Consider the following 24985-nt stretch of genomic DNA (forward strand, 5'->3'; position numbering starts at 1 on the left):
TGTTTGCTTTTCATGCTTTAGGAATCATCATCATCAAAGCAAATCGTTGAAACACTTCACTAACAATCTCTCTCTCTCTCCCTCTCTCTCTCTTTGTGTTGCCAGGGTTTCTTCCGGCGGTCGATACAGCAGAAGATCCAGTACCGACCGTGCACGAAAAATCAGCAGTGCAGCATACTGCGAATAAACCGCAACCGCTGCCAGTACTGCCGATTGAAGAAGTGCATCGCCGTCGGCATGAGTCGTGACGGTAAGTGACCTTTTCTCTATCCCTTTTTTCTCCTTTTACAAAACAACGCTTGGATTGACTGGTTTCTCTAAAGCTCGTTTGCAACGGTGAGGGACATTTCAATTAGCTAATTCGATCGAGAGGAGGAGATATTATGATCATAAATTGCACTCTTTAACGACCATCGAACCATCCGAGCGACAACAATGTCCGCCACTACTGTGTAGAAGACTGCCTTGAACCCCAAACCTAATCCATCTAACCACCACCACCACCACCACCACCATGGGGGTTTGTCCTTCCTTTTGCGCTCTCTCTAAACGCGCTCTCGCTCCAACTGGAAGCGATCGCATGTTGGACGACCCTCCGCGGGTTCCGAAAAAGCTCGTCTCCGCACGCGAAGGTCGAACATTAAAACTACCATCGAAAATAATAATATTGCCCACGAAAACCCGAAAAGCGAATGGGCAGAAGATCGAAATGGATGGTGTGTGTGTGTGTGTGTGTGTTTGTGTTGCACATGGCTGTCATGGACGCTGCTGCTGCTCCGCCGTGCCGTGTCCGAATTTTTGGGTGTGAAGGACACAGCAATCTTCGGTCAGTGGTCCACTTTTCGGCGGGTGTACGTGTGTGTCTGTGTCATTGATGGAGATGTTTCGGAGCTCCAAAAAATTCGCTCTCGCGTTGGCCTTCGGAGATAATTTGGGTTTGTGGATTTGTGTGTTATCTCGGGCGCTCGGGGGTGTTGGTTTTGGAGGTTTAGACGGTGGCGGCAGCAGGTGAGGTGATGTGAAAAGATGTGTAACGATTAGCCAACTGGGGCTGCTCCAGTTTGGGAAAGAAGGGAGTGTGGCGCCACAGACCAGGCCGCGCACGTTCCAGACTTCAAGGCTGCGGGCTTTTGAGGTGTGCGTTTTGTTTGGAAATGTGGCGAGCTGGGAGGTCAACGGCGCAACACTCTGCAAACAAGAAACGATCTCAATAAAGGGGTAGAAGGTCAGAATGTTCAAAAAATGGGAGATTACACTTTGTATTTAGCGCTCAGTTGCGTAGCGAAACGTCTTGTGAAACGAAGCACAAATCATCCTCACACTGCCCGAGCGCGCCCAAAGAGAAGGGCCAAAGGGACACAGGGCCACCACAAGCAACAAGCTGGAAGGAAGGGGGGAGGGGAGGGCATGGGAGTCGACTGTGTATAAAGCTCAGGGCCAAACGGTTGTTGCAACTGCTGTGCGCGCCTGTGAACGGAACGAGATGCACACCGAACGACAAAAAGAGAGAGAGAGAGACACACACATACCGAGCAAAAGGGGTTGCAAAAAATACCTTCGCATACAGTTTTTTGTATGAACCTCTCTACCTCCACCTCCCCCCCCACCACCCTGTGCATTTCGTGTCGCATGCGCGCAACAGTCGCGGACAACCCCAGGGAAGGGACACCCGGACCGACCAAGCGACGAACGTATCACGTCATAGACCGAAAGCGAAAACGCGCGCCACCGTCGTGTTGGCTATCTCGCTTACTCTCGCAAAACCCCCCTCTTTGGCTGGTATCTCTCTTGCTCACTCACCCCGTCGCGCAAAGGAGAGCCGAACCGAGCGAGGCCATCGCGCGCCCGAGTTCAACGACCGTCTAACTGGGCCATAATCATTTTGAACTTTATTTAGGTCAGAAAAATAAACTTCCCCCACCGTCCCGCGAGCGCTCTTGCTCGAACCGTTCCATCAGAGCGGGAGCGAGAGTGAGACGGAGCGACCGATGATGTGTCTCGCTCGCATGTGTTGTGACAGTCAAGCCGCGCGGTTGGTAGGGGGTTTCTCGCCTGTTGTTGCGCGACAGAGAGAACGGCTGCAAAAGGGTAGGTTTTGAGAAGCAGCGAGAGAGAGAGTGAGAGAGAGAGGGGGGTTGAAACGACGGCCTAGTTTGTTACTCCCGCCTTCCCCACACTCGCGCACTCTCTCACTGCCGCTCTTTGCTAGCCATTTCGATGCTCCACCACAAGATCCAACGTTCATTTTGGTTCATTTTGGGGAGGGTTGCTTTGTGGGCCAGAAAGAGCGCGCAAGTGCTCAGCAGTACGAGGGTACAGTAATGGACGTGCTCGCTCGCACCATTTCAAGGTAAATTCGTTTCGTTGCGCTCGTTCATCCATCGTTTGGAGCGTTTCTTCCGTTCCAATCGGCTCTTTCGCTCTTTCTCTCTCTTTTTCACATACTGTAGCCACCCTTAGTACGCAGCTTAGTAGGCCGTAGGTTGTTTGTGCCTTCGCTCTGCTAGCAAAATCCCCACCCCTTACACGCTCTCGCTCTCTTTCTTACCTTCGGTGGAGCGCAATCATTTCCACTCGCTCGTCGAACGACCTCCGTTCCAAATCGGAGTGCATTCACCCCGGACCAAGCTGCCCCCGACCAATACCCCTTCGCTCTCTCTCCTCCCCTTCCCTCCGCTGCTCTCTTGCAACCCCTATTTCTACGCACACGCGCCCGCTGCTCGAGGCGTTTTACTGGGTCGAGGAGATCGAGCTCTGGCGGCGAAGGTTTTTTTGCTTTGCTTTTCGGGCGGCGGCGGGAGAGCTGCAGAAGTGTTGCCAAGTTTCACTTTCTCTCCAACGGCTTGATGTGCTTGACTCCTCGGTCTCATTATCACCTTCCGGCACTGGAGGGTGTGTGTGTGTGTGTGCGCGCTTTTTTATGCCATTAATTTAGTAGTATTTTTTACAATCTCGCTTTATTGGGTTGAGTTAATCTGAGAGGAAGATTGATGGGTATGATGTTGGTCGGAGCTTTTTATAGAGCCCGGCAGCAAAGGCACATGTGTACTTGTTATCTGTGTCCCCCTTTTCATCCCCCTCCCTATTGAGTATGCGAGTTGGCTGGCGAAATCGCTTCCTTTTCCTTTCCATCCGTCCAGCCATCCCCCAGCGAGACGCCGAATGAATTATGTGTTTCGTAATCGCGCATTGAATTCGTTTTCGCCGTCGGACGCATCCGCTGCGCTCCACACACTCGCTGGGAATTTCAATCAAACCTCCCGAACACCTTGTTGTGGTGGAACCAATGTATGCGCGTTTAGTGTGTGTCTGCAGCCTGGGCTGGGAATTGAAACGTGCCCGAAACGGATTCCCGTGTGCTAATTCGTCTCACGCACACCTCACAAATGCACGCTCCTCGGCCCGTTTTGCCGCGTAACACGCACGGGGGTTTCGGGTGAGAAACTTTCGCTTTTCTATTTTTACTCCAATCGCCAGCCGTGGTGCTTGCTGCGCTCCATTTGAGTGTGTGTTTTTGCTGCTGTGTTGGTGCTGCTTCCCGAATCGTGGCGATCGCGATCAGATTAGAGCCGACCGGACGACGCACACAACCATCAACCCTAGCGCGCGCACACACACACACACAGTGCAAATGCATTCAAATTAGAATGTGCTGGTGTCGCAAAGTTGGAGGTTTACTGTTCTTTCCAAGAAGAAAATTGACTGATTTTGTGTAAAAATAGATTAAGAACAATTTTAGAATATTCAAAATCAACCTATAATTATGCAAAAAGTATGCAAAATGTTTCCACTATTCATAAAATCCCACTGTCTGTTCATTTTTCAATGTTCATTCCACCCTTCGCCACACACACAGCAAGCGATGATCGCGAAGTTCATGGAGCAATTCATTCGAGCGAGCACAAACCGCTCGAGCAGTTGGGGGGATTAGTTCATGCGAGTTTCAAGGCTTTTTCACCCTCTCTCTCTCTCTCGCCTGTATCGCCCCAAAACTACCCCCTTTATACGACCCTCCTCAAACTCTCCATTTGCCTCTTTGTGATGCGTGACAGAGCGATTGAGCGAGCAAGCGAGAGAGAGAGAGCGAGCGATCGGGGTGAACCTTTCCCTCTCACACGCGCTCACGACCATTGGCTGCTCGTCGTCGTCGCCCAGGGGGTCGTTGACTCTTATTTCGGTCATGCAGGTCGTTCACTTGTTTTACAATTCATGCGAACTGGCCGAGCAGCAGCGGCAGCGGCAGCCAACCACACAAAGCAAATGGGTAGCAGCGCGACAGCAACAGTATGGTAGACGACGAACCCCCTGCCCGCGATCCGCTCGTCGCAACCCTCCAGCTTCCTCCTCCTTTGCGTGGATTTGCGCCTTTTGTGTTGCACATGGGAGGGAGGAGGAGGGTGGCCGCCGTTTTGCCCTTCCTCTCTCCCCGCCACTTCGTGCCGTTCATCTCGCGCGGCTGGACTAAAAAATTAGGTTGCATGGTCGTTGTCCTCGGGCATAAGAGTCTCGGGCCAGCCCTCCCTCCCCCCAGCTCTTTTCGCGCATCTGTCCGCCGTGCCCTTTCTCTCCCTTTTGTGGGGTGGGGGGTCTGTGTTGGTTTGGGACCGATAATCTGGAGCAGCACACTGCTCTTCTCCGCTTGTGCATGGTTTGTCTTGTGTGAACAGGGTGGTGGGTGGTGGGATGGGGGGTTACAGGGTGGTGGCAATGCTTGAGCAATCGTCATCGTTGTCGCGTGTGCCGAGCTCTGCATAAGCTAATGAACACACAGACGAGAGAGAGAGAGAGAGAAAGAGCCGCGCTTATGAGTCAATGCAAAGTGTGTCTCACTCAGACCTCTGTGTGTGCTTGGTTTTTTGCACATTCGGAAGAAAACACAAGGAAATCATGACCCATTTTGTGATGATGAGGCGCGCGGGGCACGTTTTGTGTTTTTGCAACTGAGCAAATAGGTGATTTATGTTTAAATTGTCTTCTTTTTTTCTTTCTTGCAACTCTTGAGTCTCTCTAGGGGCACAATGTTGCTGGGGCTGTTTGAGAGGCTGTCTGAATAATAGGGCAATGGCTCAAACTTATATAAAACCTCAGCATACAAAGAGGCGCCCAGATGACCGATCATCGATCATCATGCAAAAGGTGTGTACAAGTCTATCACACCTCTCCTCTCCTCGCCTCCTGCCTAGACGGGGGGGGAGGGGGTCCAACACGGAGCCAACACGATTTCACTTTCCCTTTTCTCCTGCGATCGTCACATCTTCCTTTCCTCGCCCTCATCACCCTGATGTGTCGCGAAGGCGCAGGGAAGCCATCCGTGCGTGCAAAATGTGTGAAACATGTCAGCATGTCTCTCTCTCTGTCTCTCTTGGCACGAAGCAGGAAGTGAAACTTTTACTTGCTGTAAGCCGATCTCCGATGGTGAGCGATGGAAAGAGACCAAATGCTCGCTATCTTTCACCCCAATGGCGGCGGCACTATTTGACGAGGGAAATACTTTCACTTACTGAAGGTGGTAAGCAAGCATGTGTGATCGAAGCGTCACCCCGTGCTTACTAAGCAGCTTAGTAAGTAGTTTTGTGTTTTATTTTGGCTAAATTTGTTGTTATTATCGTATATCAACATTTTATTTCATGCTTTACAACTGTAAATAGCATTTTATGATATGCTAAATCTCACTTTTATTAACTTACTATTGTCAAAAGTAAGTGCACACCGAGCCGAAACTGAAAGTGGTGGGTAACGTAACTCGCGCGTTGATTTATCGCCCTGTTTTTAGCTCATCCCACTCCACCAACGGGGTGACTCTTCCCTCCCTACACCGAAGAAGTAGGTCATTTTACGATTTGTAACCCGATGTGCGGCGGGCCCGGTCAATGAACCAGTGCCCGACGTGTGTACACTTTAAATGCGCGCTCAAAGAAGTCGCCCGTTTGGAGAGGAGCGCAAATACAGCAAGAGCAGCAACGAGCATATCTTACCTTCACTGTGACTGTGTGACTTCGAAACAGAGAGAGTCGGAAAAAACACTAAACGGATGATGATGTACGATGTACGGGGATGGAGCCGACCGAGCCGAATGCAAATTTCCCTTTTCCGTGCCTACATTTAGGGGTAACTGTGCTGTGTGGCTGTGATTGCGATTGAACTGCGAGATGGCAAAAGCGAGGTTTGAGGGAAGCAAAATCTACGAGTCAATGACATCTAGCAACGTTCGCTTCCGTCCATGAATAACTGCTCGTATGTGTGTCAAAGTTCATTAGCGGACGGCCGTTTTATGCATATTTTACGTGAGCCATATGCATTGGAAATGTTTGCTTGCCCATTAGAAGGACCAGCCCGTGGCACCAACTCAAGCCCCCCACACATCATCATCGTGGTGGCGCTTAATTACTGGTCCTTCCATCCCTCTTTCACTCCATTGCTTCATCGGAGCAATCAAATCTCGACCGAAATACAACAGCAAAAAAAAAAAGCTAAGCCCCACACACATTTTGAGGTCGATTACATCGTTATCGGCCAACTGAAAGTCACCGACCTTTTTGGGGGAAGTGTGTTGAGTTGTTGGGAAACCCCCCGTAGAAGAAGAAAATGTTGTTAGAATGTCGTTGAACCCGCGTTCAGAACCGACTCCCACTCATGACCGACCGCCAGTGTATGTGTCGATGAACTGTAGCGGGTTTTCTATCGCCTATGCGCAGTGTGAGTCCAGTGCCCATCAGCAAAAAGGCTTCTTTAAAGGGTTGTGAAGTGAATAAAAGACTTGAGTTGTCATAAATCAATCTTTTTTTTACTTATTTTAATATTTAAAGTTCTTGCTAATAATTTTCCCTCCCAAAAGCACACTTTTATTGCACCCACTGTTGTGTAAAGCACGGCGACAGCGGCGCCCTCTACACGCAAGCTTTCGGTACTCCGTTTTACGCGCGAGCTTTTCCGCTGATGAGTGCTGTGTGATCTGCTGGTGTGAGTGGCGCGCTCGCTGCAGCTCTCACTCACTCACTCACTGACCGTTCACAAGAAGAGCTTGGAGCGCGGATGATTTTGGAGCAGAATGAAAGAGAACGAATTGAAAAGAACGAAATAGAACGGATGGGCAAATGATAGAGAGAGAGAGAGAGAGAGAGTCCGATGCTAAATGCGAAGCGAGGGTGAACCAAGGTTATCACGAGTCAAGGACAACCAACAGGCGGCGGCTCCAATTGTGTGTGTGTGTGCGTGTGATGATATCCAACTGCGTTCTGGATGGAAGTTTTTGGGGTACGAAAACAGAAAAAAGAAGAGCAACTTGGAGATTCGGGATTGCCTGACGGGTTCCAGATCTTTGTATGATGAAATTTATGGGATAATTTGACGCAAAAATAGCTCTCAATGAGTATGAGTACAGGATTAAGAGCGAAACCTTGGGAAGTGTTTCCGTTCGTTAGTAGTCGTTACATTGTAACAGTTCCCCGCCATTCGCCATTACATCACATTTCGCAAATAGCTGGCTAATTCTTCTCAGCTCAGGATATATTTAGCGTTACCCCCCCCCCCCCCCATTCCAGCGGACAAGGTCGACAGCAAGTCCTGCTCCCTCCCGCTTTCCCGACAGTCCAAGGACAACCGCAAGGAGAGCGCGCGAGCAAAGAAAAATCCCCATTAAAAACGCAACACAACACCTTGTCGCATTTCTGGAAATAGTTTTCCACCGCCCACCGCGCCCCTCCGTTACCTTGAAGGTCGCGGCACCGGCAGTCACCGCCATCACAGTTTTCCACCACTATTTTCCCGGCTCAGCAACAACAGCCACCTTTTGACGGAAGGAAGCACAAAAATCGGTTGCGCCATTTATATATTGCTGTGTGTGAGCAATATTCCCGTGTTGTGTGACCTTGCAATGGCAGCAGGAGGCAGCATGGGGAGTGATGGGAGGAAGAGAGGAGGCTTTTCCACGAAGTATAGGCGCGCAATTTGCTCCAATCTAATTTACGTGGCACACACACACACACTGCCAGTGCTTGTGGCATTCTCTCGCACACTTACAGCCTGTTGTAACCAGCCCTATATAGTAACCAGCTTTTGGGTTAGAGCGAGAGGGAACCGGGCATTCCTGGTGGGAAAATGGGTTCTCCAAAAAAAAGGGAGGATGAAGTATAGTTTTTCCCTTAGTTTGTTGGCGTTTTTCGTGGAAATGTGGCGCTCAGCGAGAAGAGGGTTTGTGGGGAACGACAGCGAAGAAAGGAGGGTCATGGACGTGTGTGTAAAAATAAATTTCCCGCCTCCGACTGTGACCACCCCATCCCCGCATCCCACTGCTTTGGGGGGAAGATTTTCTCACATTTTTCTGTTGTGTGTGTATGTGTGTGTGTGTCGCTCTATGGCTGTTGACGTGTGCGATAAAGTGCTGCTTCTGCGCGGCACCGTATCATCCCACTCCCGTTCCCTGGTGGTGGTGGCCACCTCACCCCGCGCTCCCCCGCGCCTACCCTCGACACTTGGCTCGACATTCAATTCGGATAAGTTCAAGGCCACGGGTGCGACACAGCCCCGAGTGAGAGCGAGAGAGAGAGGCAGAGAACAGAAGCAGGTTGAGTGAGTTCGTTCGTTTGATGGGGTCGAGAGCATCTGGGCGGCGATGAGTGCACACCACATACCCACACCCTCGCACCCGGGGGGATGGAACTCGTAGAAATGCGCCACAATAATTAAAATCAAACTGTTTGGAAGGAAAACACACACAGATTTTTCCTTGCGCGCTTCCCGGTTTTGAGTTTTATCGCCCCAGCGTGTTTGCAGCTTTTTGCTGCGAAACATGCTGAGTGGCTAATAAAGGGCGGGCGGTAGCAGCCGCGCACGTGGAGTGTCGCAAAGATGGAGGTCACGAGCAATGGCCGCGAGCGCTCGCTGCGTGCGAGAGAGGAGGACGCGCCATTGTGTACGCCGGTGTCTCCTCCATCATCATTGCCGCCGCCTCGATCGTCATCATCATCGTCGTGCGGCTCGATAAAAACCTTCAACGCGCGTCTGTGTGTGTGGGTGACATTGATAAAAAACCCCGTTCGTCGCCTCGCTCGCTCTCTCGCTCTGAATGCGCTGCGCGCTGTACGCTTCCCGGTTGAACGCTCTCGATGGCCGGCTCAGCGCGCTCACTCCGTCGCTCAGCAAGCCGGCACTCACCAGCGCACACACGCTGGTGGAGGCGCCCCAAAGCCCCAACGGGGACCGCACCGCTGCCAGTGAACGACGAGCCGTTGAACCGGGCTGCTGCGAAAAAGGAGAGCAAAAGCGCGCGTGCCTCGCGTGTGTGTGTGTGTGTGGGCGCATTTTTAGTGGCCCCATCGTGTTTTTTTTAGTAGAGCGCTGTGCCCGCTTTTGCTGCTTTATAGTTGTGTGGGGAAGCGTGCAACAACGGCCGGTTTGCGGTGGAAGAAAAGCATATCGTTGTGGGGTTGCAAATGAGCGGTGAAGTGTGTGCAAAAAAAGGTGATTTGGGTGTTTGTAAAATGGTTGTTTGGGGGGCACCAAAGTGTGTACACACAGGTGGTTTTCCCTCTTTCCCTAGGGTTTTAATTCCACGAAAAGGATAACTGAATTGTTCTACAACAAAGTAACACGCGCGTGTTTGGTTGCGGTCAAAGCGATAAAGTGCGCAGCGGCCTCTCCTGCCCGAAACAACAAAAACACACACGCGCGCACTCCGGTGACGATGATTTGGCCTTTTGAATGGGTGGCAAGGCGAAGGTCACATCCTCGGAAACACACATCCGTGCGCGCGTCATCCAGTTGGATTTGTGTGTGTGTGTGTGTGTGTGTGTATATGCATTTGTGAGTGATTGGTGTGTTTGAATCGGCATTGTGTGCGGTGTGGGGTCGGCCAAGGACCGACATTCCAACACGAGCCTACGCGCAAGAGAGAGTGTGTGAGAACGAGAGCAAAGGATACAAATACGGTGGAGATTGTGTGGGTTGTAAAGGTCCTTTTTACACCTCCCTGTGGGCCGTCCATGTACCCCGTACCGTTCTGTTAGTATGCGTTTATATGCACAGTGAATATAAGCGACGAGCAGAGAGAGAGAGAGAGAGAAAAAAACCATCAAACTAAACCGATAAAACACGACACACATTACACAGAGACACACATACACACACCGGCAGCGATTGTGTGTGTGTTTGTGTGTGTGTATGGGCAGCTCGAACCACCAGACCAGAGTACAAGTTCGAGGTCATTCGCCATTCGGTGGTTGACGACGGTTCGGCTTCAAGCACAAGACGGCGACGTCCACGGCCAACTACGACGACGACAGCGCGCACACACAGAAAAACGTTTTGCTTTGACCGTGACAACACACCACACACCGTGTGAATTGGGAAATGGATTTTCAGCCGCGCGTTATCTCAATGTCAACCAATTGGCCCCTTACCCAGGGGGTTAGTAGTAGTAGCAGTGTGCAGAATTTGATTGATTTGGTTCGGTTTTAGTTTTAGCAAAGTGTGTTCGAGCAGGGGGCGACGGAAAAAACGTGTGTTTCAGTGCTCTTACAAATAGTTCTAGCAGTGTTCTATAATAGTTTCCATTTCTTCCCCCTCTTCTTCTAAAAGCAGTAGTAACCACGTGATACACAAATGAAAAGTAAGAAACAAGATTAGTAAAATACAAAAAAAGTGTCAAAGTGGTATATGAAAGTGATACAGCAACCAAAATGAAAGCCGATAAAACGTGAAAGAAAGTGAAGCGTTTCGGTAGCAAAAGAGAGCAGTAGAAGAAGAAGAAGAAGTGCAAAACAACAGTAGTGTCGCGGAAAGCACCGAAAAAAGAAGGCAAAATAAAGCGCACGCGAGTGCAAGTGGCAAATATTCTCTAGTGAAAGTGTGTACAAAAAGAAGAAGAAGAAGAAGAAGAACAAGTGCAAAAGAAAGGAAGCAGAAAGCGATAACCAAAAAAAGAAAAGCGGAGGAAAACAAACAAAAAAACATCTAAGCAAAGATGGCCGAAGAGTTACCAATACTGAAGGGCATCCTGAAGGGAGTTGTCTCCTATCACAATGCACGTAGGTGTCGTAGTGTTGGTTTTTGGCGGAGTTTTATCGGAATTACAATTTGTGCAATTTATCTCCTCTTTCCAATTAGAGTGTGTTTGTTTTAAATTACATTGCCATTGATTGAAGTTCAACAAGACAACGTTTTTTTTGTGGAGAGATCCGGTGAGAAAGAGAGCAAGAGAGCGATGGATGGCATCCTTGTTCCTGTGGGACCTCACCACACCATCAGAATTAATGTGATCTTTGACCTTGATTCCACTTCGAACTCTGGGCCGTTTTGCGGCCTTTGACGCGCGCGCCTGTCTCTTTGTGGCGGAGCCTTTTATGGGGTGGTTCGCTTTCACAAAATGCCTGCACTTGGAGCCTCTCACTCGCACTCTCTCTCTCTCTCACACACACTATCGGTCCTTCTATGCAACCCATCAAGGGGTGGAGTAAATAAGGGATGAAGCGAGCGAATCGAACACGAATTGCGTATTGTGACCTTTAAAAATGGCTTCCACCGGTGTGTTTGCCCTGACTTTGTCACGGGAATAACCTCCCCCTCTCGTCGCACACAAATGTACTTCTCTTCTGTGGTGTTTGATTTTGGCGAAAGCGCCCACCAGCAGCAGCAGCTCCAAGCACCCAGCGAGAGAAAGTGCCGTATGCCGAAAGGGAGCATGCCTCATGTGCGAGAGCGAGAGCAGCGTGTTGGCTTTCTAAAGCGCTTTCTCTTTCCTCTTCCATTCGGTTGCCGTCCAAGCGAGTCCCAGAGAGTGTCACTCACACTTTGTGGTGGGAGGGGGGGGGGGAAGAGGGGTCTCTCCCCAAACCCATCCACACATCCGCCCACGGTGTGTGTGTGTGTCACTCATTTAGGGTCAAGGGCACGAGCCGCACAAAATGGGAAAATTGAACAAAAGGGCGCTCTCTTTTGCACTCTACCGAACACACACACACACAATCGAACCACTAGAAAGTAGACACACACACACACACACACCAAGAGAGCAACGGGGCAAGAGGAAACGAGAGGATAGGAACCTATGCAAACCTGCAAAGGTCACTAGAGGTTAATGGTGCAAATGGGACACAGCGCAAAAAAGGGCTTTCTGGGGGAGAGGGAGGGCAAAATGGAGGGTGAACACAACATGGGTTTCTCTTTTTATCCAGCCTCAGGTTTGCTCCACATAATTCGATGGTGAAATTCAAAATCATGAAAAGCAGAACGGTATTCACTTACAAACACCCCGGCGACACCAAAGTAGAGTGTGAACGCGCAATAAAAGGGAACACAAGAGCGTCTGATCTCAATATACACACGCACGCTTGCGGCGGCTGTTCAACTTTCACCTTCACTTTCAAAGCATTACTTTTTTTTCATTTTTTGCCACCCACACTAGCATTATTTGCGCACTGCGGGTGCCAAAAAAGGGTAAGATGGTCACCGTCGGATGGAAAAACGTGTTCGTTTAATTTTGCTTCCATTGTTTGCTCGTTCGTTTTACACACTTGGGGCGTATGTTTTGCCCTGTTCGTGTGTTCTACTTACTTGTCGTGGTCACGAAGCAAGCTTACTAAATTAAAATTAGACTTATCTTTAGTGGAACACTGACTTGTAGAAATTGGATTTTTGCAAAAAAATAATTTTATGAAACAAAAAACGTGTCGTGTAAAGTTTCACTTTTCACACACTGTTAAAGTCAGTTGCAATGGTTCCATTGATTTTTACCCATATCTTTATCTCGTTAACCTCTCTTTCTGTGTCTCCCCGTTCTCCGCTCGCCTCTGCTCAAGATACGGTGTCAAGAAAGTAACACACTTTTCCTTTTTATTTTCCTTCACCACCCCTTGTTAGCGCGGCGCGCAGAAACGCTATTTTCCATTTACCATCTCGTCGATCAGGGGCGCAAACGCAAAAGAAAGCACTACTCGCGGTAAAGGTAAAAGAGAACGAGAGGGAGAGAGGGAGATAGAAACAAGCGAGGCCGCAAGAGAATGTTTCTCGCGCACCGGGAGCCGATCAGCGCCATCTTTCCTTTTCGCGTCTATCTTTTCCTGCTTTCTTCGCGGTGGCGCGCCGGCGGACCGTCTTGTGGTGTGCTGGTTTTCTTTTGCTCTCCATCCTCGATCTCTGCTCGATGCTCTTAAGGCACGGGGCTGCTGCTGCTGCTGCTCCCCCTCCTAATAAGGAGGTAATGGTGCTGTGTGCATTGTTTTAAACGAAAACATACACCCATATCTCGATCGGGGTGTACGCGGGCTGATTCATTTCACTTTTCTCGTTTTTGTGAGTGTGTTTGTATTTTGTTGTTGCTTCCTCCTCTTCTTCTCCCAGTGGGTTTGTTTGGGTTTGTGGTAGTAGGGGAGGAAAGGGAGAATTGGCCACGATTTTCACCTACTTTTTCTCCCAGACGGCAGCACACACAGTCAGTCGGTCGCCTTTCTCTCCCGCGCCCGCTGCCATCATGGCTCTGGGTTTCGGCGGCAGCAGCTGGCCGGATGACTGTTTTCTCCCAACTAACGAGGCATGGCAGCAGCAGCAGCAGCTCTGTCTGGGCTCGTCGGTTTCGTTTCGGAATTTCTTTTTATTTTAAAAACAGAAAGTGAAGATAACAGCCACCACCACCACCACCTTCGTCACAGACCGTTGCTCATGTAAATGGGATCAATGGTGAGGAGAGAAATGAGCGAAAATAAGATCAAATTGTCTTGAAATGCAACTTGCTTCAACAATTAAAAAAACATGTAAAAAACAAGAAAAAATAGTAAAATAAGAAGGTAATAGTATGAACTAGAAAAGAAGAGATGATAATAGAACCTTACAATTGTCGTCACACTGTTGTCATTTCTTCTCTATTCTACGTCAGCTAACCTCAAAAGAAAGGCAGCAAAAGGTGCTATTTTTAAACGCCGCCATGCGTGTGTGAATTGGAGAAAGGGTGATCGGGGTCGTTCAACTACTACTGCCCACCTGATAGAGGGAGAGAGAAAGAGCTGCCATTTGCCCCTCATGTGGCAGCCTTTTGATCACACTTGTGCACGCGCTCCCCTTTTCACCCTCATTTCGTAGAAGGGAAATGTAGCACAAAGCACACACGCATGGTTCATGTTGTAAACCGGAAAGCGAATGATCATATGATCGCGCGGACAGAAACGAGAAAACAACCGAGCACTCGTTGTGGAAAGTGAGAGTACGTTGAAGCGGGATTTAAAGTAGGTTAGGTTTCGGAAAGTGAGAGTGACACCCCACACACACACACAGCCTGAAGAACTGCCTGAACTGTCCGTCGTGCGACCTCAATAAGCCTCCTCTCAGGCAGTGTGCGGGAAAAGGTGGGTCACAAACCCCCCGGACACCCAAAAGGAGAGGTTCGTCGCTTGCCCGTAGAGGTGTCCCCGGAAGCGTAAAAGAGAAGCGATTTGCGTTTCGACCTTTCGTCTGGTTTTAGGCGCCTTTTGTTTTTTGAGGTCATAAGCCCCCCCGGGGTCGTTTGTGGTGTGGGCATGACGACGAATTTGAGAAATCGAGGTGACAGACCCCCGACGTCTAGCACCACCACCGGCTCTCGCATGCGGAAGCAAGAAACAGCCGAGGTAACAGACACAACACACTGACCTCCCTTGCTGTGTGTGCGAGATCGTAGATCGTGTGTTTTGTGGTGAGAAGGGGAAGCTCACAAGCCCCACAGCACCACCAGTTGCCAGGGCCATCGAACGATCGATCGGCGTTTGGTGGTGGAGTGTTGGAGCGTTGTTTGAAGTGATCGATCGGTTATTACTAACCGGTAAATGTTAACCTTCACCGACAGGTGCTCTAACGCTGGCTTCGGCTCTCTTCCATATCCTCTCTCGGTTGGTGAAGGACACGCGTCTTCCACCGTTTTTGCAATGCAATAAAGTAGGGCAGGAAGAGGGTCAGGGACGTTCAAACTGCAGTTTGAAATGTGGCGGAGGCTCCGGGGGAAGTAGAATCGCCCTCGCTCGCGTAATTGGAACAAGGTGATCAAAGTAGGAAATTTGTGCATGAGCGATCAACGATTTGTGAGGTCACACGCACACACGAGGAAACGGAAACCAGTACATCCAAGCGCGCGTTTGATTAGAAGCATTTCCAGTTCCGTTTTTTTTCTCTTCCATTAATCAAACTAATCTAACGCATCTCTTCTTCTCTCCTTCTCTCTCTCTTTCATGATACAGCCGTCAGGTTTGGGCGGGTGCCGAAGCGGGAAAAGGCCCGCATACTGGCCGCGATGCAGCAGAGCACGCAGAACCGGGGCAACCAGCGGGCCCTCGCCAGCGAGCTCGACGATCAGCCCCGGCTGCTCGCCAGCGTCCTCCAGGCCCACATCGAAACGTGCGAGTTTACGCGCGAAAAGGTCGCCGCCATGCGCCAGCGGGCCCGCGACTGCCCGAGCTACTCGATGCCGACACTGGTAAGTACACAACGCGCGCAAAGAAGAGGAAGAAGCAGTAGAGGAAACAGCTCCCCCCATACAGACACACATGCAAAGAGCACCTTCCCCAAGGTCAACGGCATTTGAGCCGTGCTGGTGCTTTTTTTTTCGGGGATTGATGGTTGGAGCTCGCCTCGTCAGCGTGGAGACACTCACTCACAAAAAACGGGAGCGCGCGCGCACTCGAAGGGGCACTCATCGCTCATCATCCCGCTTCGCGGAAAGCACTCACTCCGGTCGCGATTTTGTCATTTGATATAAACGGGGGGCTCTCATTCGCTCTCTCGCTCTCGCTCACATCGTTTCCTGCGAGGGGTGTGGAGCGGCAAGCGATAAGAGAAATCCCCCCCTGGCGCAAGTAAGTCACAGGAAGGAGGGGAAGGGGAATGAATGTTTGCACAAAGGGCGGAAAGGGGAGGAAGCGCAGACTGCGCGATAACCTTGAAATTGTGTTTCGCTAATTTAATCGCTCGCTCGTGTGCTGTTAGCCGCGCGCGTGTGTGAGTGCGGTGTGGGATATGTAAAGACCGAGACGGCGAACGATCGACTTCCTGTTGTGTGTGTCTGTTTATATTCTACATCATCATCCCCAGCTTGCCCTCAAAGCGAATGCAAAAATCGTTTTTTTTCCGAGAAATGCCATTGCCCAGGGGTTTTTGTGCTGGTGCTGCCTCTTTGGAACCCCATCCACCCTGCGTGGAATGACCGATAAGAGAGAGAGAGAGAGCCCCCACCCCAGAAGGTGTGCGTGCGATTGCTGACGCACACACACAGACACACACTGCCAACCTCAGTGATGTGCACGAAAATGCGGAAATAGAATTAATTCGAACTGGTGGTGGCGGCAGCATGGTGTGTTAGAAACGGCTGGCCCGTTCTCTCTCTCTTTCTCTCCCTAGCAGCACCCAATGTTCAATGTCGTCAGTGGCCATGCGTCTCCACCGCCGGGGACCGTTCACCGCTGCTCCATCTTCTTCGCTCAGCGCAGCAACAACGGCCATGTGGAGAGACAATTAGAGCGCGTGTGTACAAAAGGGGAGGCGGTTTGAGGAACGGTAGGAGAAGGGTAGGGGGGGGGGAGGTTGGTCGTTTGTCGCGCAAATAGTCCGCTACACACCAACACAGCGCACGACACGACACGGCCGGTAACGGTTCTGTTGCTGTCCTTGAAATTGAAGTTCAAGCCGGAGCAAGCGAGAGAGAGAGGTAGAAGGGAATGAAATGGAGAGGCCACAGGGAGAGAGAGGGAGAGAGAGATATCAGGCACCGTTAACAACAATCATACTGACCGTGACGCACACGAGGAAACACAATCGTCGTCGAGTGGCGGCAGCGGGGAGCAGGAAACCGCAAGAGAGGCAAAGCGCAAAACACATGTGTGTGCCATCTTGGCACACAGACCAAAGACGTGACAACGTGACCGGTAATGACCGATAAAAGGTTAGACTGGCGAGTCGAGCCCGTGTCGAGATTAATTACAGCCGCATTGTTTCCCGGTTGGAATGTCGCTGGCATGCTGCAGTCAAACACACACACACACATAGAGCCTCACCGACGAAAATTTGCCAAAGTCATCACGCGCCCACACAAAAGTCAATAACCCTGTATCGTTTTGGTTTTTTTTTGTTTCGAGTTCGTCGCTTATCACCAAAAGCATCTCTCTCTGTCTCTCTCTCTCTCAGCACGCCCTTCCCTAAAATCGATGATGGCCACCGCACTGAAATTGAGCGTCGTGTCCTCCAGCTCTTGTTAACGCGTGTGTAATACCCCCCCCACCCATCCCCCCTGCCACAGGGTTCGCTGCTATGTTTGCTTATCACACACGAACCGCTCGGTACGTGACCAACTGCGTACACACACACACACACACGAGTGCCTCTTTTTTTTGCGCACAGTAGCGCAAGAAACCTTGAACTCCTCCGTACCCGAAGGTTCGTCGACCTTGAAGCTGGCGGCGAGCGACCAGCACACACACACACACACACGCACACGAGTTGCCATGCGCGCGCGCGCGCTCTGATGGAGCGCAAATTTGGAGCGTGACCGATGTGAGTGTGCGATGGTTGGGACTTTTTGGGAAGTTCTTCCAAATCCACACACACTTCCGGCAGAGATGATGAGTGAACGGAGATGATGGATACAAAAGTGATCACCTTGAACCACCATCTCTATCTCTCTCTCCTTTGCGCTTCTCCTGATGGTGTCTAGACGACATCGTGTCTCTTTGAGTGCGGCATTTGCATACTGGAACAGTCTTTTTAAGGAAGGTGTCAGAATGATGTCTTCCCGCACCTACTACACACTAAACTCTCTAATCGCATCTCACATCTTCTCTCTTCCAGGCCTGTCCCCTCAACCCAGCGCCCGAGCTACAGTCGGAGCAGGAGTTTAGCCAGCGCTTCGCCCACGTCATCCGGGGCGTGATCGACTTCGCCGGCATGATACCCGGCTTCCAGCTGCTGACGCAGGACGACAAGTTCACGCTGCTGAAGGCGGGCCTGTTCGATGCGCTGTTCGTGCGCCTGATCTGCATGTTCGACACGTCGATCAACTCGATCATCTGCCTGAACGGGCAGGTGATGCGGCGCGACACCATCCAGAACGGGGCGAACGCTCGCTTCCTGGTGGACAGCACGTTCAACTTTGCGGAGCGAATGAACTCGATGCAGCTGACCGACGCCGAGATCGGGCTGTTCTGTGCGATCGTGCTGATCACGCCCGACCGGCCCGGGCTGCGCAACGTCGAGCTGATCGAGCGCATGTACACGAAGCTGAAGGCCTGCCTGCAGTCGGTCATCTCGCAGAACCGCCCGGACAAGCCGGAGTTTATGCAGGAGCTGCTGCGCACGATGCCCGATCTGCGCACGCTCAGCACGCTGCACACGGAGAAGCTGGTCGTGTTCCGGACGGAGCACAAGGAGCTGCTCCGGCAGCAGATGTGGTCGGCGGAGGAGGACCAGGGCGCGGTGCTGGACGCGAAGAGCCCGGCCAGCTGGAGCTGCGACGGCAACCAGGTCGAGGTGGAGATCGCCAAGAGCCCGATGAGCTCCGTCTCCAGCACGGAGTCCACCGAAACGTCCTCCTCATCCTCCTCCTCCTCCTCGTCGTCGGAGTACCATCACCTGCACCATCACCATCACCAGCACGGTGGCATTTCGTCGGGGGCTTCCGCGGCGGCTCCCCTGCTCGCTGCCACCCTGTCCGGCGCCTGTCCAATCATTCGGCATCGGGCCAGCTCGGGCTCGTCGGCGGAGGACGATCTGATCGGCGGCACGGCGCAACATCTCGCCCAGAACGGGCTCACCATCACGCCCGTCATCCGGTCCGTCGGCTCGTCGTCGTCGTCCGCCTCGTCCGCGTCCTCGTCGTCCGCTTCGTCCGGGGCGGGCGCTAGCCATCTGCACCATCACCACCACCATCATCACGTGTCGCGGTACCGCAAGCTCGACTCGCCGACCGACTCCGGCATCGAGTCGGGCAACGAGAAGCACGACAATCCGTCGCCCCAGCAGCAGCAGCAGCAGCTCCACCATCAGCATCACCACCATCTGCTGCTCCATCCGAAACCGGCCAGTAGCAGCGTAAGCAGCGGTTCGTCGTCTTGCTCCAGCCCGCGGTCGTCGCTCGAAGACCCAGCGCTGGAGGACAGCAGCAGCAGCAGCAACGGCAAGGCGCCCTCCCTGGCACGGCACGCCAGCGTCGACAACATGCCGGTGCTGAAGCGCGTCCTGCAAGCGCCACCGCTCTACGACACCAACAGCCTGATGGACGAGGCGTACAAGCCGCACAAGAAGTTCCGCGCCATGCGCCACCGGGAGAGCGAGGCGGAAGCCGCTTCCTCCTCCACCACCACCACTAGCGCGAGCGCCGCCCCGTCCCCGTCGGCGACCGTGCTGGCGTCGTCGTCCTCGCCGCGCCCAGCCTCGGTGCCCCAGCCGCAGCAGTCCGTGGTGGCAATCGCCGCCCCATCACCACCCCAGCAGCCTGCGCAGCAGCCGCCCCAGCACCATCAGTCGCAGCTGCACATGCATTTAACGCGACCGCAGACGACGCAGTCCCACCAAAGTAGCGCCGGCTTCCTGCAGTCGACGTCCGCGCGGTCCAGTCCGCAGCCCCCGCAGCAGCAGCAGCAGCACCACCACGCCTACTCGTCCCTCTCGAGCACGCACTCCGTGCTGGCCAAATCGCTGATGGAGGAGCCGCGCATGACGCCCGAGCAGATGAAGCGCACCGACATCATCCACAACTACATCATGCGCGAGTCGGCCCAGGAGCAGCAGCAGAACTACATCAAGCAGCAGCAGCAGCAGCAGCAGCAGGGAGGACTGCTGGTGTGTGGTGCCAGCGCCGCCAACGGTGTGTTCCAGCGGGCCTCACCGCATCTCACCGTGTCGGCCGTCTCGCCCGTCCCCTCGTCCTCGTCCTCCAGTGGAAGCAGTCCGGCGGCGGCGGCCGCCCCGACCGGTGGCTGTCCGTTTGGAGGTTCGTCGTCTAGCGCCTCCGCCGGGCGATGGCAGCAGGTGATACCGGCAGTGACGGCCAGCGTCATCACGACGACGGGCGGCCACCGGGCACAGCAGACCCCGTCCCCGGGCAGTCTCACCCCGCCGGACACTTCCTCCTCCTCGTCCTCCTCCTCGCTGTCGGTGGTTTCGTCGCCACCGTCGGCTGCCTCGCCGTCCTCGTCCTCCTCCTCCGCCACCAGCATCCGCTACTTCCAGTCGCCCCACTCGACGATGACGTCGCCCGCACCGCCCGCCTCCCCCTCGTCGGTGGTGGTCGTGGCGCCCCCGCACACCCCCTCGCCCCGGCTCATCGAGCTGAAGGTGGACATTGGTAGCAGTGCCACCGCCACCACCTCCCTCGATCCGTGCCACCAGCAACCGTTGAACCTGTCGAAGAAGTCACCCTCGCCGGCGCCCACGCCTGTGTCCGTCGTCCAGCGGTCCATCGTGGGGGGACCGTCGGCCCTCTCGCCGGTCGGTGCCGCCACGACGGTCGTAGTGGCCACCAGCAGCAGCAGCAGTAATGCCGCCACCAGCAGCAGCAGCAGCAACAATCCCACCATCCACAAGATCCTACTCGAGGCGTAAACACAGCAAACAGGCGTTCGCGGGCGAATCCTACCACAAACAAAAGAAACCACAAGAGGCAGACCAGTAGCAGCAGCAGGAGGAGGGGGATCAGTGGGAGAGAATGATTGCGCATTCGCAGAAGAAAAAAACACTACATCTACAAGTTTGTACAAATTTTTAATGTGTTAAGAAGACGAACCTCCGGACAAGCCTAAAAAGCGCACGGTAAAACACTCACACACACACACACATCATGAGGAAAGGATAAAGGGGGGAGAGGATGTATTATAGTATTTTAGTGGCGGAATGATCTACAAATGCGAAACTACAATGCGAAGCCAAAAACGTGTGTGTGCGTGTGTGTGTGTTGGTGGGAGCAGAGCGGGAAGCGGGGATGATGGTGTGCGTGTGTGTCTGTGTGTGTGTTGCTCTTATAGATCTCGATTTTTGTTTTATTAAAAGAAAGCTGTGGACACACGTGGAGAAGAGACTACTACGGCGACTGCAAGCGCAGGCGACGAACCTCAACAAAAATCCCTCTCTTCTCCACGCAATGCGCATATGTGTGTGCTTCTATCCAATGGGCCGGTGTCGGATCGGGTGCAAAACAAAATAGGGAAGGAGAATATCCTAGTGTGATGATGGCACGCCGCCACTAGCAAGCCAGGAGCTGTAATAGTAATAGGTTTTAGTGCGTGCGTGAGACAAGGAAGACGACGGTGACGTTAGTAGTTTGTAAGAACAATTCCCACGAGCAGCTCTGATGCGTAGATATGTATGTATGTGTGCGTGCGTAAGTGTGTGTGTTAAGAATCAATAATTTTGATGAACAAAACAGCGAAGAGAGCGAAGTTACTGCAAACAGCCAAACCTATATAGAAGCTTAGTGAGAAGCGAAGTATATTAAAAGAAAACGGCAACACAAATACACTCACCTCACAGGCAAACCCACAGTACATATGGTATGGAAGTATGGAGGTTTTTTTTTACTTCTGTTGTACAGTAGTAGTAGTAGTAGTAGTGGCACAAGTGCAAAGCGAAGCAAGAGGAGCAAGATAAAACACGCAAAATGTATATGCTAAGAGAAAAAAAAAACAAGGGAAAACCCCACTCACTCACAAACACACATAAACATAAATATCCTAGAATGGTTGAACGAAAAAAAAACAACAACAAACAAAACTTTGCAAAGACACTCACAGAGAGAGAGAGAGAGAGAGAGAAGAAAAATAACAGAAACTATTTAAAAGAAGAAGAAGAAGAAGAATAGTAGCACACAACCACTTTATGCGCTTTTCTAAAAGCAATGAGAGAAATAGCGATTTTTTAAAAAACAGGAAAAGGATAACCGAAACACAAACTAAAATTGAGAATGAACAAAACAAACACACCACACACAACACGGAATCAGATTCAGGTAAAATGAAAAAAAAGGTGGCAGCCACTGGCAGATAATGCAAGTATAGGGAGTTATAATATAGGGGAAGCACGCATGCAGAAACGTTAAAGTTTTGATTGAGCCTTGAGCAAACAAGGTTAACTGAGGGCGGGGGAGAAAAACAAAAACATGGTACATACAAATTGTGAACATATGAAAAACCAACACAAAATGAGAAACAAACCAGAAAAAGGGTATAACGTTACGTGTAAATAGTTCTTTAGCGATAGTGTGTGCAAAAAAAAAAACAAAACAAAACGAAGTGATGAGGAATGAATGCAATACACAGAGAGTAGCACAGCAGGAGAGTAATCAACCTAAACATATTCAAAACAAACAAAAAACCGCAAACAGAAAAAGAGAGAGAGATTACAAAAACAGCAACAAAAAAAGCAAAGAAATAATTATACAAGATGAAAAAGAAAAGCTATAATATTCCGCCAGATTAAAAGAGAAGGAGAAAGAGAAAGAGAGTAAGTAAAACAGATATAGTTTAACGAAACGTTATAATGAGAGAGAGAAAAGTTTGTGGTGGTGTGCGTGTGATAAGAAAGCAGAGAAAGAGGTTATTAAAAAAACAATAAGAAGAGCTACTAAAAGAAAGAGAGAAAACAGAAGCAAAAACAAACGTGTATAAGTAAACTAAAAACAAAACAAAACATGCAACATGAGATTCTTACAGGAAGAAGAGGGAGTATGAATGGAGAGGAGAACGGAGAGCAAAGGAAAGCAATGAATGAAGTCACAAACTATTACTACGCCTACTACAACTACACCACACTACACAGGACACACAAACAAAGAAACAAAGCTGAGGAAGAGGGGAAGAAAACAGCCGAACAGAAGCCGAGCAGGAGACGAGAATGAGATTTGAACTGATTTTTGTTTAAGCATTTTCTCTGCTTTTTGAGTCATTTTCCCCCAAACTCCAGCAACAAAACACACACACACACACACGCGTACGCATGTATAAGAAACAGTCCTTTTGTTTTTAGTGGTCGTGTGATTAAGTGAGAGAGAGAGAGAGAGAGAGAGCGAAAGAGAGAGAGAATAATTGCCTAGCATGTAGTGGTAGCGATTATCATTCTTTACTATTATTATCTTATTCTAATTTTATTGTAATTTTAATTCCAAAACAATCGAGAGATGCGAGTGTGTTTGTGTGTATGTGTGTGCGTGTATATATAGAGAGTGTGCGCTAGTGTGAGTGTGTGTACGCGAAGAACCGGTTAGGTAGAATCCAATTTTAACACTAATTTACTTGTTTCATTTACTACTATTTTGTTTTGCTATTTGGCTCTGCCGGAATTATGTTTCGGTTATCCTCCTTTTTCCGAGCTTTTTCTTAGTTTTTTTTCCATAAAGCCAATTGTTTTCATAGGTTTACTTTTCTCTCTGCTCTTAAGATGCTGTGCTAGCAGTTTTGTGTAGCAAGTTGCAAATGTGTGTGTTAGGTGTGTGTTTTGGGTGTGTTGTACACCGTACTGGTTTAGTTTATTTATTGAAACCCTTTTTTCCCCTTAGCTTTTTTCTGTTTAGTGCTGTTTTGTTTTGTTTGTTTGTTTTTTTTTTTAATGAACTATGTAGACCCAATTGCTTTTATTATCTTTTGTATCGGTTTTTTTTTAATATTCTATTAGTTCTATTTTCTATCTTCGTTCGTGTTAGATTTACTCTTGTTTATCACTCTTTGTTGCGCTTCGCTTTCTAAAGAAGTGGACCTGTCCCTTTACTGTCGCTTTACTAGCTCTAGCAGTTTAGAATGATTTTGTTCGTTCCTTTTTTTTCGTTAGCTTTGAATTTGAAATTCCACAATGAACAGAAACAGAAACGAAACAAAAAGGGCAAAGGCGCGCGCGCGTGCGAGGACGATCGGTTAGGTGTGTAAAAAGTTAATTTTCATAAAATAGACGAAAAGAAAAAAAAACAAACACAACTCCCCCCATGTATTGCATAAGCGGTAAGATTAAGTGTCAGCGTTTAGAGTTTTTTTTTGTTTTTACACAACTAAGTTATGCTAAGTAAGTAAGAGAGAAAACCCCAAACTAGGAGAGGAGAAGGAGAAGGAAACGTGATGGAAAAGCAAAAGTGAAAAACACTGTGAATGTATGTGTATGTGTGTGTGTGTTTGAGTGCAACACATTACGCAAAATACCATTACACAAAGCAAACCGAAAACTCAAACATACACACAAACACACACACACAGACACACGCACACAAACTTAGTTTCATACACAAATTAAGAAAGAAGAAGAAGAGAGAAAAAATACAAAAACAAAAAAGGGATTATGTGTGCAGCGGGATGATTAAAAGGAAAAAAGGTAAAACACTGCAAAAAACAACCATTTCTTATTTTTAATTTTTAAGTATAAAAGCAACAACCTAGCAGAGGACGAAGTGCAAGAGAGAAAGAGCGAGAGAGCATGAGAGAAAGAGAGAGAAGTAAGAGAAAACGAGTTTCCTTAATTGATTAAATGTGCGTTTTTTTAATTTATACACTATAAGACAATTAAAATAAACTGATTTTAATACAACAAACAAATAAAACAAGCAAAAAATCATAAGCATTGAAAATTGAAGCCATCTCTGTGTATGTTACATTATTTTTGGGGGAAAAAAAGGAAAGGGAGGGGAAAAGAAAGAAAACAAAAAAACATTTGTTACAAGGTGAAAGCAAAAAAATGGAAAACATGGAAAACGAATGAAAAGGAAAGAAAAACAAGTAACAAAAACAAAGGTGAAAGCAAAATTGGCACTAACAAAAGCAACAAAAGCACAATAGAGAATCTAACACATATGAAATGGATTGATGGATTTTGGTGTAGAAAAAAAAATGGGACACAACCTACTACTTCTACCTACTTGCAGAAACTGTGGTGGTTTGTGCGGTATGATGAGACTGTTACTTTGTAAGGTTCTTTCAGGCATCAAATGTGCATGTTGGAGGGAGGGAAAAGGGAAAACAAATCAGATTCGATTCCAAATTGAGAGCAAAAATGTTGCAGAGACAGGAGG

At 49.9% G+C, this 24985-nt stretch overlaps 1 protein-coding gene across 8 annotated transcripts in view; it reads left to right on the plus strand.

Annotated features, from left to right (window-relative positions):
• The window catches only part of LOC120901806 (ecdysone-induced protein 75B, isoforms C/D), a 110062-nt gene extending 88438 nt beyond the window's left edge, over nucleotides 1–21624 (plus strand). For all 8 annotated transcript variants that reach the window (XM_040310078.1, XM_040310075.1, XM_040310074.1 and 5 more), the window contains 3 exons: nucleotides 106–250; nucleotides 15198–15433; nucleotides 17797–21624. In XM_040310078.1, coding sequence (XP_040166012.1) covers nucleotides 106–250; nucleotides 15198–15433; nucleotides 17797–20547 — 3132 coding nt within the window. In that variant the 3' untranslated portion in view covers nucleotides 20548–21624. The remainder of the gene's footprint in view (nucleotides 1–105; nucleotides 251–15197; nucleotides 15434–17796) is intronic.
• Nucleotides 21625–24985: the final 3361 nt, after the last annotated feature.

This window comes from Anopheles arabiensis, chromosome 3 (assembly GCF_016920715.1).
Source record: "Anopheles arabiensis isolate DONGOLA chromosome 3, AaraD3, whole genome shotgun sequence".
NCBI lineage: Eukaryota > Metazoa > Arthropoda > Insecta > Diptera > Culicidae > Anopheles > Anopheles arabiensis.